General features: G+C 42.2%; 1 protein-coding gene across 3 annotated transcripts in view; it reads right to left on the minus strand.

The window, feature by feature from the left end:
- The window catches only part of LOC114545734 (ADAMTS-like protein 1), a 95,459-nt gene extending 88,661 nt beyond the window's left edge, over positions 1-6,798 (minus strand). For all 3 annotated transcript variants that reach the window (XM_028564209.1, XM_028564208.1, XM_028564211.1), the window contains exon 1: positions 6,459-6,798. In XM_028564209.1, coding sequence (XP_028420010.1) covers positions 6,459-6,515 — 57 coding nt within the window. In that variant the 5' untranslated portion in view covers positions 6,516-6,798. The remainder of the gene's footprint in view (positions 1-6,458) is intronic.
- Between the last annotated feature and the right edge of the window lie 8,681 nt (positions 6,799-15,479).

Here is a 15,479-nt window from a genome sequence, read left to right on the forward strand (position 1 = left end):
TCCAGTGTTTAGTCGTGGCGGCTCAACGTTTACTCAAAGCACATGTGGCCACGGGGGGAAGCAGATGTGAGAACAGCAGAAAGCGTCATTAGCCTCACAAACATTCGCCGCAGTCAGCCGTGGAGACCCTGTCAGACACCGGCACTGCAGACCCTCAGTCAATCATGTTCCCAATGAATTTAACCGTTCGTCCTTGTCATTTTTCACATAACCTGTCTCACACTCTTATGCAACCTCCTTTTTTTTTTCCTTGTCCAAAAGGAGTGAGGTCAGCGAGAGAGATAACTGGCATTTGTTTTTCATGCCTGTCAACCAGTCAGTGGATCTGGAATTACTGCATCTCCATTTTCTCCAAGAAGCTACAGTTGAATATTTATGCGTTTTACTTTTCAATTTGATGCCTGTGGCTTTGTTCTACATTACTCCAGCTTGGCCTTTTGCTCTCTGTGCACGCTTCATGCAACCCTTTCCCTCTCACTCCATCAATATTGCTCTTTTTTTCCTCCCATTTCTACAGACATCCTTGTGTCTGAGTGTGTCTCTGTCTCCTCTTGCTCTTTCCTAAATCCACATCAATATCACTCCATTAATATTCCAACCTTCCTTTCTATCTTTTAACGTGGCACTCACCTGTAAACATTTTTTGTTTTACTGCGTTTTATTTAACCCTATTCATTGACAAAGATGTTATTCAATTGTATTCTTTCGCACCTGCTACATCTGTGGAAGGACTTGGCTTTGACCTGCGGATTTTCATATTAACACATCAATTCCTTTAATACTTTAAGACCATTTTTCTTGTTTCCTCTTTGATTCAATTACTAAAGGGCTAAAACATAATCATTGTCTTGGACATTTCTCAGATACCTTTTCCTGTCCCTCTCTTTCTCTTCCATTCTAGACTTTTAGCCTCCAATATCTTCCCTCTTACTTTTGCCTTTCCTCTTTCAATCCCTCTTCACAGTCCTGTCTGGCTTCTTCCTCTCTCCTAACGATCCTCCTCAGTACTGTTTCAACACACACACCTCCTACCTGCCCTCCCTTCTAATTAGGCGTCAAAAGAGGGGCTTGAGTGCTCCCTCTCCCCTCTCGTTAGCACCACTCCCCGGCACTCCCGCTGCAATCCCACCCTGGGACGGATCTGAGGTCAAGGCCGGGGCAAAACAGAACAGACAGAACTAGACACATGCTCAAGCCATGGCAGAGCAGCTCGGCTGTTGCTTATGAGATTGGCTGTGTGTGAAAAATGTGCAAGCCAGATGATGCACGGAGGGCCCCGGCTGCGGCAAATGAAGTTTGAGCTGGCGTCCAGGAACACACAACAGGATAAAACAACAATGCTCAATCACGCTGACGGAAGGGACGTGGGCTCACTACAGATGGAGCCCAAGATGTTTCATAAGAGGAACAGGATGTCCGAGGCTCCGCTTTTCAGCCCGGCAATGACAAATACACCTCATGAAGGGGCGCCAGAGGAAACAGAGAGGGGACGGAGGGCAGCCACCTGCAAAATCACAATAGAGTTGACTATCCGTGATGGGCATGGGACCTACAGAGGCCATCGTTGCTGAACTGGACACAAAAAGTCCCTCTGCTGTAATGTTGCCATCTGCTGGAATCTTTCTATCAATGCGTGACTGCAGCAGCCCAATATAAAAAATGTTGCAGAGTTTTGCAGTGTGTGTGTGTGGTACAATAAGACATACCGAATTCCCTAAGAGCCACATGAAACCACAAAAACTCATTATGCTTTTTGATATTGTAGTCTGAACAACACGCCCTCTTCCATACACTTTGGCATTACACTGCAACATGACTCCAGCAAGGTATGCCATTTACTGGCACAGGCCGCTTTGGGCAGTCAGTCACAGCATTTTATTAGAACTTGGCATCAAGTGATTGAAAGGCAAGCAACACTATCAGGTTCCACAAGATTTTGGAGAGCAAAATCAGCAAAAAGCCATATTCTCCGTTCCACATCTTTTCAATTTTCAAAAGGCCTGGTTTGTTAATCAACTCCTGATGTAAAGGAAAAATTTGGACATTGTGGGAAATACTCTATTTTGCTTTCTTACCGAAAATTCAATGAGAATATTGATACAACTATCATGTCTGTACGCTAAATATGAAGCTATGTCCAGGGGACCGTTAGCTTAGCTTAGCATGAAGACTGGAAATGGAAGCGAAGAGCTAGCCTGGCTCTGTCCAAAGGCAGAACATTCTGCATACAAGCACCTCTACAGCTGACTGACTACCACATTTATCTTGTATGTAAAAACAACACGACGTAGCCAGGCTGCCGGTTTCCATTCTTTATGCTAAGCTAAGCTAAATGTCCCCTAGCCTTAGTTTCATATTTAGCATGGAGACATAGAAGTCCTCTCAATCTTCTCATCTAACTCTTCGCCACAAAGCGGATAAGCATATTTCCCAGGATATCAAAGAATTCATTTTACTAAATAGTTGGTTCTGGAGTCAAAGACAAATGCACTCGGTCAGGTCTGGCAAGTGTCTGTCAACACTGGGATTGCAAAGATAGGGGAAAACTGTCTTTTAAAAAATGCAATACCAGAGACAAGCTCATCATCTGGAACAGCTGGCCAGGTCTATTATATATTCTTCTCAGGCCATGCCCCATTTGTGAAATCTCTGATTGGGGATTTTGTATTTCTACAATAGCTTCTTTGAACTGAAAGATCTTCAGGAGGATTTTCAATAAAAGTAAAAGAAAAAAATACAAATTGGAGATGAGTGCTCGACCTTAGCCATTCTATTGTAAATACTGTTGAACTTTCTTTGGGACTTAACATCCAATAGAAGCTGCCATGTCTTGTTCTGTTCTGCAGTACTTTTCCTTCCTTGGACTGCTGAGAATGAAGTGAAGCTACTTCCTTTTGGCAGGGCTCTATAGGGATGAATGCCTGCTCTCTGGATTTCTAGTATTGGAAGAGAAGCATCCCGGCACACCTGAGTAGGACACACAGGAAATTGCTACTGTGCCAGGAACATCAAGAGCATTGAATGAAAAGTGAAAAATTTTGCAGCGGGTACCAATTTATGCAAACATGAGTACCAGTGAATTTTTGGCCTTGGAGTGAGAGTAACATTGCACACATACACTTCCACACTTAACAGCCCTCGGTCTCACTCCGCAGATTAAGCCCATATGGGAACAATGAGATGAGTATAAAGGCTTTTGCAACGTAACTAAAAACAGTCGCTTTTGTTAACACACTCCAAAAACTTGCTCCATCCATCACTGGCCAGATGTTCTCTGAAGCCCTTTCCTTTTCTCCTCAAGTGGGACCAATCCCTCTCAAAATTAATTCCCTTCCCATTCCACTTGCGTCCACAACAAAGGCCCTCATGAAAGCTAATTGGATAGTTTGTGGTCTTTACGATCAGGCAATCAAGCCGAGGAGCGTGTTTCAGAGAACAAGAGATGTTGTTGTTGACGGACGATCACTTGGGACCATTTGAACGCCGTGACCCCACTTAATCCTGCCATTAGACCCGAAAGCTTCCCCATCCTGAGGACTTCAATACACGCTGCTCGCTGCATTAAGACTCTGAGAGGGACCATTTCCTTGAATAAACATCAAAATCTGTTGCTTTTGTGGCTAATGTCCTTTTGAATTCCAGCTGATTGCGGCAGCCATAAAATGTGATGAAGCCTGGCAGCTGACTTAAATCCGTCATGTGTCGAAAACCACCATGTAGTTTAGCAATAACTCCCAAAAGGAGAGCAATTTTATCAACTGTAAAAGATATTATGGCAGCAGTCTGCTGCAGTGTTTTATTTGAAGCAATGATATCAAGAGGTTTAAACTAATAACTTCACCCGAATTTGTGTCGGAAAAAATGATTAAACAGAGAACACACCAAAAGTTTTATCTCTGTCTTTAAAGGTCTTTATAAGTATGGATGTAGATACTGACCTCATTACACCGATTGTCGCAACGCTACCGTTGATATTTCTCTACTTCCTCCTTATTATTCTCAAAAAATGCACTTGTGACGCAGTGGCCTTTACTGTGAAACTAGTTCACGTTAAGCTAAGCTGGCGAACATTTCCAAAACTGTGTGAATGTAGACAGTGTCTGCATGTTTTTTTCAGGAGATTGGTTTGAAACATTGCACGGACAACATAATAATAAGTTTAACAAAAGTTTATTATTACCAACAAACTTTTAACAACAGGAATTTAAAAAGCACTACGGGCTATGTTGTTTGTTTATGTTAGCTTACATAGATCTTGATATGTTGCACACAGGAAATTACATTGTGGTGAGTTTGGGTATTGGAAATGGTAACACCTGTAAAAATAAAATTAGAAAAACTGACAAATACAAAATTAAGATTCATCACTTAGGAAATATTAACCTTTTAACAATAAAAGCACAAACAGCAAAAGCAAGAGAGGCAAGACAAAAAATGAAAGCATACAAAAAGGTTTTGCTTTGCTCAATCACCATGGCAGGTGCCAAATCGTGATTTACGGGCACTAACCTTTGTGCTCAGAGAGATGCTTTTTGTGTCTTTTAAAAAAGGGCACAGACTCTTGCGCACACAAATACCCATCCAGCAGAAAAGGAAAAAACTGTTTCTGGAAGGTTCCACTTTGCTGCACAAATCAAGGGAATAGAGTGAAACCAACAAGACCCTCCAAGAATCACTCGAGGTATGTCATTATGTCACCCACAAAGGAAGGCCTATTCCATTTAGGGTTGGAGCCACAGGCCATTTGGCCCACACACACGTTACACAACTTCCAACAGCCATACACACAAATATAGAGTCTCATTCTTCAGTTAAATAGTAATGTCGAGACTCTGACCTAAGACCAAGGATGAAAAGAAACGACCACCGCATAGCAGAGACCCCGGGAGGCGGCACTTGTTGATCCCTGGTCTCTGAAGCAAAACACCCGGTCACCCTGGTGTGTGTGTGTGAATAAAGACAAATGTCCAGTGCGGACTCATGCTGCAGTCACTTCTTGCACCGTAGAAAAGCTTGTCACGACCACTTGAGCAAAAAAAACCTACCAAGTCATTATTCAGTCTCGATGTGCGACACGAAACAATCAAACTCAAATCAACTTGTTGTAACACAGAAGTCAACGCTCTAGACACTGAAATGAACAGCACATGGAGTGGAGTACAATCATTCATAATGGACGCTCATCACAGACAAATTTCTGTTAATGTGGAAAGTTAACGGTCATTTATACTTTTCAGATAATCATGAAAACATTTATATATCAAAAAGGTCTTACATCAGCAGCTTCACACTGATGCTCATACGCATACATTAATGTGCCAATTCATGATTTGTTTCCCAATGGGCCTATTTAAACTGTAACCTAATGAGGCCAGCACTGGACAGTGGCCTGGAAAGAGTTGCAAAGCCCCAAGTGCTTCTCTGTCACGGACATTCACTGATTACAGTGTGGACGTGCTCGGCGGTGCTATACGGCAGCCAGGGTGTCTAAAGCCTGAATCACCTTGAAGTGCTATTAGCACCTGTCGCGCTCATTTACACATTCTGACAGTGACATCCCACCCCTCTGTTGAGACCTAAAATCTGTCTGCAGGACAAACAACTGCTTTGGGTGCCACTTAAAAGTCTTGCTCGGCTCTTGACGTGCCGTTACGCAGCATGCGTCAGCTTGTACACAACTTTGCCTGCATTAATTAGGCCTTTAAGGGATACCATGTAATCCAGTAGTGATTAGTGTAAGCTGAGTGCACTGATTTAAGAAGTCTGTCCAATGCAGGACTGATAAGCTTTGACCTTTCGGAGGATGACCTATGCTCTCTCTCCATTTAAATTTCAGGTCTGCCATTGCAAGGTAATAGGAAACTATCACTCAATTCAACTCTATGTCCAACTCAAATGAACTGACGTTTTATTACAGTATCGGAGTATACTATTGCTTGCTGTTGATACCTTATTACAAGATATTTGATCAATTCAGATTTGCAGACAATAACACACTGTTCCTCCTCTCATCCACTGTGCAGCAGCATTGGACCTGCTTCAGCATCACTGGAGGAAGAGGATGACCACTTCATCACATCCCAAAATAAAAATAAAAACCATCATTGTCAATAACGGCTCCTGCATATAGATAAATACCCTGTATATACCTGTAGGATTAGAATAAACCCTGTTATGAATTCTATACAGTATATTGATATAATACAATAACCAAAGCGCCTGGGTCCCCATTGAGTTACAATAGTGAGTTTTCCTTTAGAGACGGAGGACAGGTCAAATCTAAAGCAGTTGTCTTTTTGTCTGATTCTTAAAAGTAAAATACAATAAAATAGATCCAAACAACAGCGGTCTCGTGGAGCGCCAACTTCACAAACGCATTTATGTCAGACTGAAGTGACGCGCTTTCCTCTCACATGTTAAATGACTGAATCAAACGTTGCGTTGAGTGTGAAACGTACCTTCACACAAGCAGCGAGAAGAACCAGTCCAGGCGTCCACCAGCAGCCCCCTGTCATCTCTGACGCTGGTAATTCAATGTAATTTCAAACTGTAGAGAGGTTGGGATTGCCCGCTCTGTCGCAGTCTGCCCAGTCGCTGCTCTCCTCTCCTCTCCTCTCCTCTCCGCGCTGCGCTCCGGCTCCAGTTCACACACAGAGAGAGAGAGAGAATAAAAAAAGGTAATGTCAGCCAAGAACTGCCGGAGACGACATGACACCTCACTGGTCGCTTCCAGATATTTTGTTCCCCCAGCAAACACGTTGCTGCTAAATTTATGTTTGCATACCAGGCGTGCGTCAGGAAAAGGGGCTCACCCACCTTACATTCTTAAAGAAACACACTCCTGGGCCGCTGCGCGCTGATAGGCTGCTTACTGCACAGACATGCGGAGTTTTAAGTGATGCTTGGTTCTCAACTCAAGTCCACACACTGAAAAGTCAGATTCTTTTGAAATGCGGTCCCATTTTTAGGCCCATGTGAGCTCAGGTGTATTCATGTCCATTCTTGTTTTTTGGGTAAAAAGAGTCTTTTTGAGCCAATGAAGACTTTTAGACCTACTATCATTAGGCTAAACTGTATAGCACAAATAACTACTTCGTTCCTTCAGTGCTTCATGTAGAAAGTTGGAACTTTTGACATGGTTTGTCCACAGATTTCCCATGAAACCACAGCAAAATATTTCTAGAAATCTTGGCGGGAATTTTGATCCTGAGTTGTCAATATCAACTAGGTCTAGTATATGTATCCTATTCCTGCAGAATTGAACTGAAAATTAAAAACATCAAAGTAGCTTAATTGTTTTACAAATACAATTTTGTATTTGCTATTTTAGCGAGCGTTAGATGAGATGATTTATACCACTCATAAATCTGTACGGTATATTTACAGTAGTTTGAGCCAGCAGCTGGTCAGCTTAATTTAGCACAAAGACTGGAAACTAGGGGGAAAAAGCTAGCCCGGCTCTGCCCAAAGCTAAAAACATCTGTACCTCTAACGCTCACAAATTAGCATGTTAATGTTGTTTTTTAAATCTTAACAAGTGTTGAAATCACAATTTGTTGTTTTACATCTTTAAGCTACACAAACGGGGCTAACGTTTCTGGCTGGTGAGAAGACCAATAAATTTCATGTCTATACAGTAAAAAATGTAGCTACAGCCAGCAGCCGGTTAGCTTAGCTAAGCACAAAAACTGGAAGGGAAACGGCTAGCCTGGCTCTGTCCAAAAGAACACAAACTCCACCCCTCTGCACCACTAAAACTCACAAATTAACATGTTACATTCCGACAGAGCCAAGCTCTGTTTTCACTTGCTTTCAGTCTTTATGCTAAGCTAACCGTCCAGCTACATATTTACCATACAGACACGAGAGTGTCATCCAAGAATTGTTCAACCTATTATATTTGCTTTTAGAAAGCAAGTTGAACAGTTTCTTTTTTCAGTTTCAGCTTCTTCTTTCAGCCGCCTGATTTACAACAGTTGCCAATAAATATGAATTGTTCCCTTTGTAATAACCCCCCTAAATATGTGTCAATGTAGATTTCATTCTCTCATATCAAGCTGGCTGTGGTTTCTCTCTTATCTGACAAATGTAATCAACCAAAATGAAGAGCTAAACATTGGATTCTAACGCTGCTTTGTTAACTACTCATTGTCCTGATGGTAAAACAACACACAAGAAAGGACTAATTCTCTTCTTTATGCCCCGCTCGCTACACCATGTGGACCCAAGTAACATGGGCTTCAGTTGGAACGTGGACCATGTGTTGTCAGCTGTGCACCAGTTGAGGATTTAGCCTACTTTTTCACAGCATTAGATTTAGTCACAAGTATGAAATGCATTAGTCTTTCAAGTTAGGCACCCAGCGCTGCCAACCTTGTGCCATTTAAGGTCAAGAGGAGTTTTATCTGGGATCAACTGGATAGAATGAAAGAGTTCATACTCTTGGCCTTTGCTGGCATATGATTGAAATCTGCTGTTGTTTCTGATTTACCTTGATGAAACCCATGTCATCCCTTTCCGGCTCCAATAAAAATAGCGGTTCCCTCTGTTTTTGTGAGGATTGTATTTTTCATGCAATTTAATGAAGGTCTGCATTGTATCTTTGGACTTGAATGCCTCCCACACCTCCTAGATGTGTGTCCAAAAACAGGTCAAATGCATGCCTGACCTGGCGTGTTTCACTTCTGTGAGTCCAGTAGCCTAAATGAACTGTACTCACACACTGTAACAGAAAACCTATTTTGTGGTGATTCTATCATATTTAGAAATAAACTATATTTCTCAGTGATTCAATAAGCACTACAACAAGAATGTTCCGCTTCAGTGAGAAAGGAATTTTGTATTACAGTATAATTGATGGCTGGGGTCGGCAACTCCCCTTCCTTTTGATCCTATACCTTCATTAAAGTAAGATAAATTAAGTTATTTGAAGCTCAGCCCACAGTGCTAGTGCATTAGGACTTGCTTGTCGCTTTTGAAGCTGTCCAGGGTCACCATAATAACAATGTTCCTAGAAAATGTCATCTGCCCTCAGCCAAGCTCAAAGAGCTGAGGGAGATGCCCTTTGAGAGCTACACAATAGTACAGGTATGTATGGTATGAGCTACCTGAATTGCTGCCTGACATGCAGGCTTAAATTCATCTTAATCTATATTAATACGCTGAGCACAGGAATGTAAAGGTTTATTTCACCAGGAGAGGAAAAGAAATCTTTAAGACTGAGGTGGGGGTTGAAATAATTTCCTTTTTCCGCCTCAGGGTTAAATTATCATCCTTAATAGCTCCTTGAAATTCAAAGCCTACCTGCTCATGCCACTCATCATGAAATATCCAGTGTCTTTGAAAGAGCAGAACAAGCCCCTTGTTGAACTTTGACCAACCCCGGCACCCCAAGAGCACCACAGACACCCCACAAAGCCAGAGCAAGCAGTAGATAATGCTTCAAGACATGAATAGTTTACATTCACTGTGACTGGCGGTGCACAGCTAAGCCACTTCCTCATGTTACAAATGCTGTTGCTCTTGTTGATGGACATGTTCAGCGGGACCATTCACTCAAGGCTCCTATCAGCAGAGTTGCAAAATCACTGCCCCGAGCACAAATGTATTTTTAGGGACTCTACAAGCTTAAATAGCATCTGTCAGTTGTTTGCCCAACAGATCTTACGGGGACTTTTCCGCGTGGGAAGACAAATAAGAGGTTGAGGCAGCAGCTAATGACAGTCTTTTTAGCTGAGATCTTTTGTTTGACTGCAATGTACGGGCTGGATGCAAGATGCTCAATGACACTGTTTTACGCTTAAGGGCCTTATTAGAGGCAGCTACCACCTTTTTTACTCTGCACTTCATATGCATGAACACACAAGCATGTCAGTATGACTTTACAAGTGCAAAATAGGGCCACAGTATGTACTGTACATGTACATGTGTGTGTTGGTTTCTTAGCTAAACATACTTGCAGTAGGTCAGTGCCCCCCATATGAGTAACCTAGTTGTGTCCCTTTGGCTGACACCAAACATAGCTGTTTGACCAGTGATATTTGGCCTCAGAGTCAAAGCGCTGCTTGTCACATGTGTTCAAAGAGAGGGCAGGAATTTGACATATACCAGCTAGAGAAAAATACCCTTCACAGGACACTAGCTACCTTGTTTATTTTGCATTAAAAAGGCAGCTAACAGATTTTTGAGACGCAGTTTTTTTTCTCTCAAAGCTACGAAAACTACATGAATAAATAAATACTTTTAGGAAATGGATTTTTTTGTACAAGAGTAAGATGAAAATATCGATACACATACTCATGTGTATCTGTTAAATATGAAGCTACAGCAAGGTAGTCTATATCCACGACGTACCACTTCCGGGATTGTTCCGTTGCCGCCGGAAATTCAGCCGGATGCATTCTTTTTGGCCCAGATGTCCGTTACCTTCCTCTTTCTTTGTGTTGGAATTTTAAACTCCGGTGGATTTCTGAGGACTATGGTTAACTGCTCCACAGATCTCTGCAGTAAATCCAGACAGCTAGCTAGACTATCTGTCCAATCTGAGTCTACTGTTGCACAACTCAAACAACCTTTGAACGTACACATGTTCCACCAAAACGAGATCCTTCCTGAGGCTATTTTGCAGTGGCACTGTGGCTCCGCTCGGCACTTAGAGCCGCCCATGACGATTGTGATTGGTTTAAAAATAAAAATGCCAATAAACCAGAGCACGTTTTTCTCCCATCCCGGAATGTTGTGTGGACTAGCCAGACTCTCCTCCGCAGCGCTGTGGAGGAAGGTCTGGCAAAGCGAGACTAGTCAAAAGGTAACAAAACAACACACCAGCACTTTCAAAGCTTACTACGGGTAATTCTGCCAGGCAAACAACACCTCTGCTGGTTTCACGGTGAAAACACGACTCTACGAAGTCACTGCACCCGGATAAAGAAATAATGTAAAAGCACATTTTTACACATTGGTTTTTATACAAATTAGATATATCGTGTTAACTAGAGGTGGTGGTAGGGGGATTTTGTTACCTTTGGACAGAGCCAGGCTAGCAGTTCCCCCCTGCTTCCAATCTCTATGCTAAGCTAAGCTAACTAGCTGTAGCTTGTATCTTCAGGGTACGAGAGTGGTATCAATCTTCTCATCTAACTCTTGGCATGAAAAGCAAATACGCATTTCCCAAAATGTCACATAGATGTCACATGTAACATAGAGCATGCAAACACCTCAGAGTGTTGTTGTTGCACCTTGTTATTATGGCTTCCAGTCCCCCGGCATGCAGTTTACCGCCACTTGGTTGCCTTTCTCATCTGCCCCTGATTGCCTTTACAGCTCTGTGGAATTTGGCACACTATCTGTGTGTGTGTGTGTGTGTGTGTGTGTGTGTGTGTGTGTGTGTGTGTGTGTGTGTGTGTGTGTTTGTACGTGTGTCTGCTCATGCTTGAGACTACGGAGGAATCGAAAGCTCTCGCCATAGCTGGGCCACAGTGTCCCTGGGAATGCCAGGCTTGCTAAGGGTACAGTAACCTGTGTGTCTGTCAGCGCAGATCTGTTTCAGCTGCAGGCATCGTGTTCCATCAGGCATGTCATATCCACTGCGTGCTGTCTGAGGGCATCATGCCACAAACCGCCAGTCAGAAATGTAGACAGTGGGCACAACACTCTTCACGCTGTTGCCAGTGATCAGTCAGCTTGTCTGAGAACCCAAGGGTATAGCTTCTTTTCTTTCTTTCTTAAGGGAAGTATCTAATTACATACAAATCCTAGCTTACAGCTAAAACCAAATATGCTGCTGGATGAATATTCATAAATTTGACTTAACCATTTAGTGATAAAAAACTTTCAATGAGTTCCAAGTAAGAAGATTAAGGCATCGTACTACACAAATCCAGGATTTCCTGTCATCTGGTGACAGATTTAACCTGAGATACAGTATCTGATGTATCCTCATTAGATTTTCCAGTGATATTACAGCTCAGCAAAGATCTGAAGAAAATAATCAAGCAGCTGTTAAAAAAGAGACAGAGCAGCAGAAAAGGACACTGTTGTGTTTTTGGATTAGGGTGTTATGTTTTCACTAAATCCGCTGCAGACTGATAGCTGGCAGAAGAGTTGAACGGCGTCATTGGGGGTAAAGAGGACTAAACATCCCCTGGGATGACTTTCATCTACGAGGATCCGGCAAATAAGTACCTAAGCACGTTTTTCACATTTTCCTTCACCTTAGGTCTTCATGCTATTTTTATTTTTTTTTAAATACCATCTTTTATTCTCTACTACAAAGGCTGAGCAGTACTACAGAAGCAGTGAAATTACCAGAATATGGTTTAACAGGTCTTTGCAGGGCAGCATCTAATTGTCATTAGATAATCTTTAACTTTTCCCCATGTTGTATGAATCTCATCAGTTAGGTAATACTTGCATTGTAATTAGTCAGGTGTTCTGTAAGACTTTTGGTGGATGCCCGAAAAACATGTGTGCTTGATATTGTGTAAGTACATCACAATTCATGACTCATCTCCTTTATTTCCTGGAATATGAAAAAGAAAACTAATTGCTGAATGGAGATGACAAGCATTGAGGGTCATGCAACAGTTAAGCATAGCAAGCCCGGACCTCACATTCTGCGAAATTCTGCTCCCGTCAGTGTGGTTGATTTAAATGTCAGCGTTTTGTACTGTGCTGCAGACCACTGGCTACCCATAGAGACCACCTGGGCAGAGGTCTGGTTGGGTGCGTGTCTTCTGTTGACAACGCATGTGTGTGAAAGAAAAAAAGACCCAGCTGCCACTTGGTTCCCATTACAACTTGCCCATGTCCAAGCCCCGCTCCCTTGGTTTCTCCAAACTTATGCAGGTCTGCACGCCTCAGGTACTGTTTCAGAGGCCAGCTGAATCTCCGTCTGACAGAGAGATTGCAAAGGAGAAGCCGGGAGAGAAAGCAGAAATGTAGCAAGGGCCCATTTCCCACGTTGTTCTTGGCTCCCGTCTGCCCCCGAAGACTTAAGTGAACACTTCCAAAACAAAGAGATTGTCTGTGTAGGTGCCCAAATAGCCAACCCACGCATGTATGCACACTTGCACACAGAAAGAGACACACTCACGCTGGGACATGAAAAATGTTATTCTAATTCCTTCTAAGTGCCTATTTAAGCAGCTGTTTTCTGTAAACACTGGCTCGGACAGCAAAGCTTGGACATTTGGTTTTAGATCATTCTCAATTATATCATAATTACCAGCACTCGGTCCGGTTGTCAGCAACAGCACCCAGAAAATATAGCTGTGAATTGCTGCCGCGTTGCCAGCACAAACAGCCGGCCTGCTAATCCCAGCACGGCTCTGTGAAAACGGGATATTGTCGAAACTTGTCGGGGTCATGTGGGGAGGTGTCCGACCCACACGACGGTTAGCCTTCTGTGGTCAATGTCTCACCTTCCGTCTGACCGGCTTAGCAATTATATCTGTGCCTCACAAGTCAGCGGCCAGTGCAATGCTTTTCCAACAAAGCAATGCAAGACTTTTTTGGAATTGGAAATTGGAATTGGAAATTGGAAATTGATTTATTTGAAATAGGGACAATGCACAAATAAACATTAAACTTGTTAAACAAGAGAATATGTCTTGGGCCAGGTTATAGCAACAATTGCTAATTTCCACCTGTAGTCCCTGGGCAGGTATGACAAATTTAAAACAAAACAATTTACAATTTTAAATAGAAATATCACAAAACTATATATAAATGACATGATGTGCATATTAATTAAGAACAAACAGTTTAGTAAAAACAGGGGCGCCATCAGCCCACTCACTCTCTCTTTTCTGTCCTTCCTGAAAAAAATCATTACTGAAAATCATCGAGGTGGAAGTGGGTTAGGGTGTGTACACAGAGAATCTCATTAATAAGCATATACTGACCTTTTCCCACAGTTTTCACCTCGGATAGTTGCTGACTCATTTTCTGTCTTGATCCTCTCAGTGGGAAATGTAGACCGTTAACTTGGATGTCTTAGCTAATGAGCCGGAGTCATTATCTGAGGATTACATCGGACAGGTGCGCAGAGCCCTGCTTAAATAGACCCTTCTCTTGTCTATTTATCCATACTGTAGCTATACATCTGCTGTTACTGCCACGCTAAACACACATTGCTGCGTAGATCCGTCGTTTATTAAAAGCTGAAGTAATGGTTATTTCAAGAGGGCAGGCATTAAGATGTAATTTATGTCTGCATGCACAACCTCTCCAGCTCAGAGGTTAGGTTGAAGCTGGGAGGAACAACAGTGCCAAATTTAGCAGCAGAGCTACAAAACGTTTTGTGTCTATTTTGGTCCCAGATGTTGAAATTCTGGTGTTAATTCACTCTGACAATAAGAATACAGCCAATATCGAGTCCACCCTTATTTTTACAGTCTATGGTCCACCCCTACTTGATCAAAATGACAGCCAGACATTTCTCGACGGTCGCAGCACTATTCATTTCATGTCCTTTTTCCATGTTGGTCTAGTAATATCGGCTATAATTATACTGTATCGTGTTTTTCCATTGCCTTGTTTGCTATTGTGCAAATGTAATAAAAAAATGTTTTAATTATAAACAGAACAGAAAATGCATTCTTTTACTTAACACATGCAGAGATAAAAACATAATGAGTGCCTTTCAGCAAACAGCTGCAATCATGACTGTGTCTGCAAAACATCAGTGATATTAATTAAGATTTTTTAATCTTTCATTTGTCTTATCATATAGGCTACAACTAAACAGAAAACACACACTGTTGCAAGAGACTGTCTGGCTTCGCTTAAGGCTGCTATATTCAATAGTTTTACATTATCAATAGATCACATCGTGAGTAGTGAGTTCCCTTCAGCTCTACAGAGCTTTAAAGCAACTTTTAGGTCATTGTTTGGTCTTTCTGGGCCACAACTTTCCTGTTTTGGTTCCCTCTCATAGCGAAATATTTGTCCTTTTTTGCACAATTGTATTTTTTTTTATTGCAGTTAGCTACAATAGCTAATTCGGGTGGCTGGTTCCTGTGTTAACTTTCAGTCAGGCTGATAGAAGTGGTTAGAATACATTTTTTAAATGTATTCCAAAAAAACTTACTATTACTTTTCTGTTTGTCCTGATGTGTTGTTTTACCATCCTCTGCGTTTACCGAATCTCTACAAAGGAGGTGGCGAGAGCAAAGTTAGCATGACCCACAGTCAGACTCAGAAGCCACAGTTATGAGGCTTAGGTTGTAAAAATACCAAAATGTAATTTAGTGTGACTCATAATCCCACTGTATTAATTGAATCCACAGTGCCCTGTTACAGATTTGATGGACAGTCCAGCAGACTAGTGGCCAGTGCTCAGGCTACACTGAGCAGCAGCATTTGAGGGTTGAGTTAACCAAAGCATACCGCTGCACCAAAGACATGTCACTTTCTTTCTCCTCTGCTCCAAAGCCACATCTCTGCCTCTTTCCTCATGATCTAAAGAGCATGAAAGG

The sequence above is a fragment of the Perca flavescens genome, chromosome 19, assembly GCF_004354835.1.
Source record: "Perca flavescens isolate YP-PL-M2 chromosome 19, PFLA_1.0, whole genome shotgun sequence".
NCBI classification, from domain to species: Eukaryota; Metazoa; Chordata; class Actinopteri; order Perciformes; family Percidae; genus Perca; species Perca flavescens.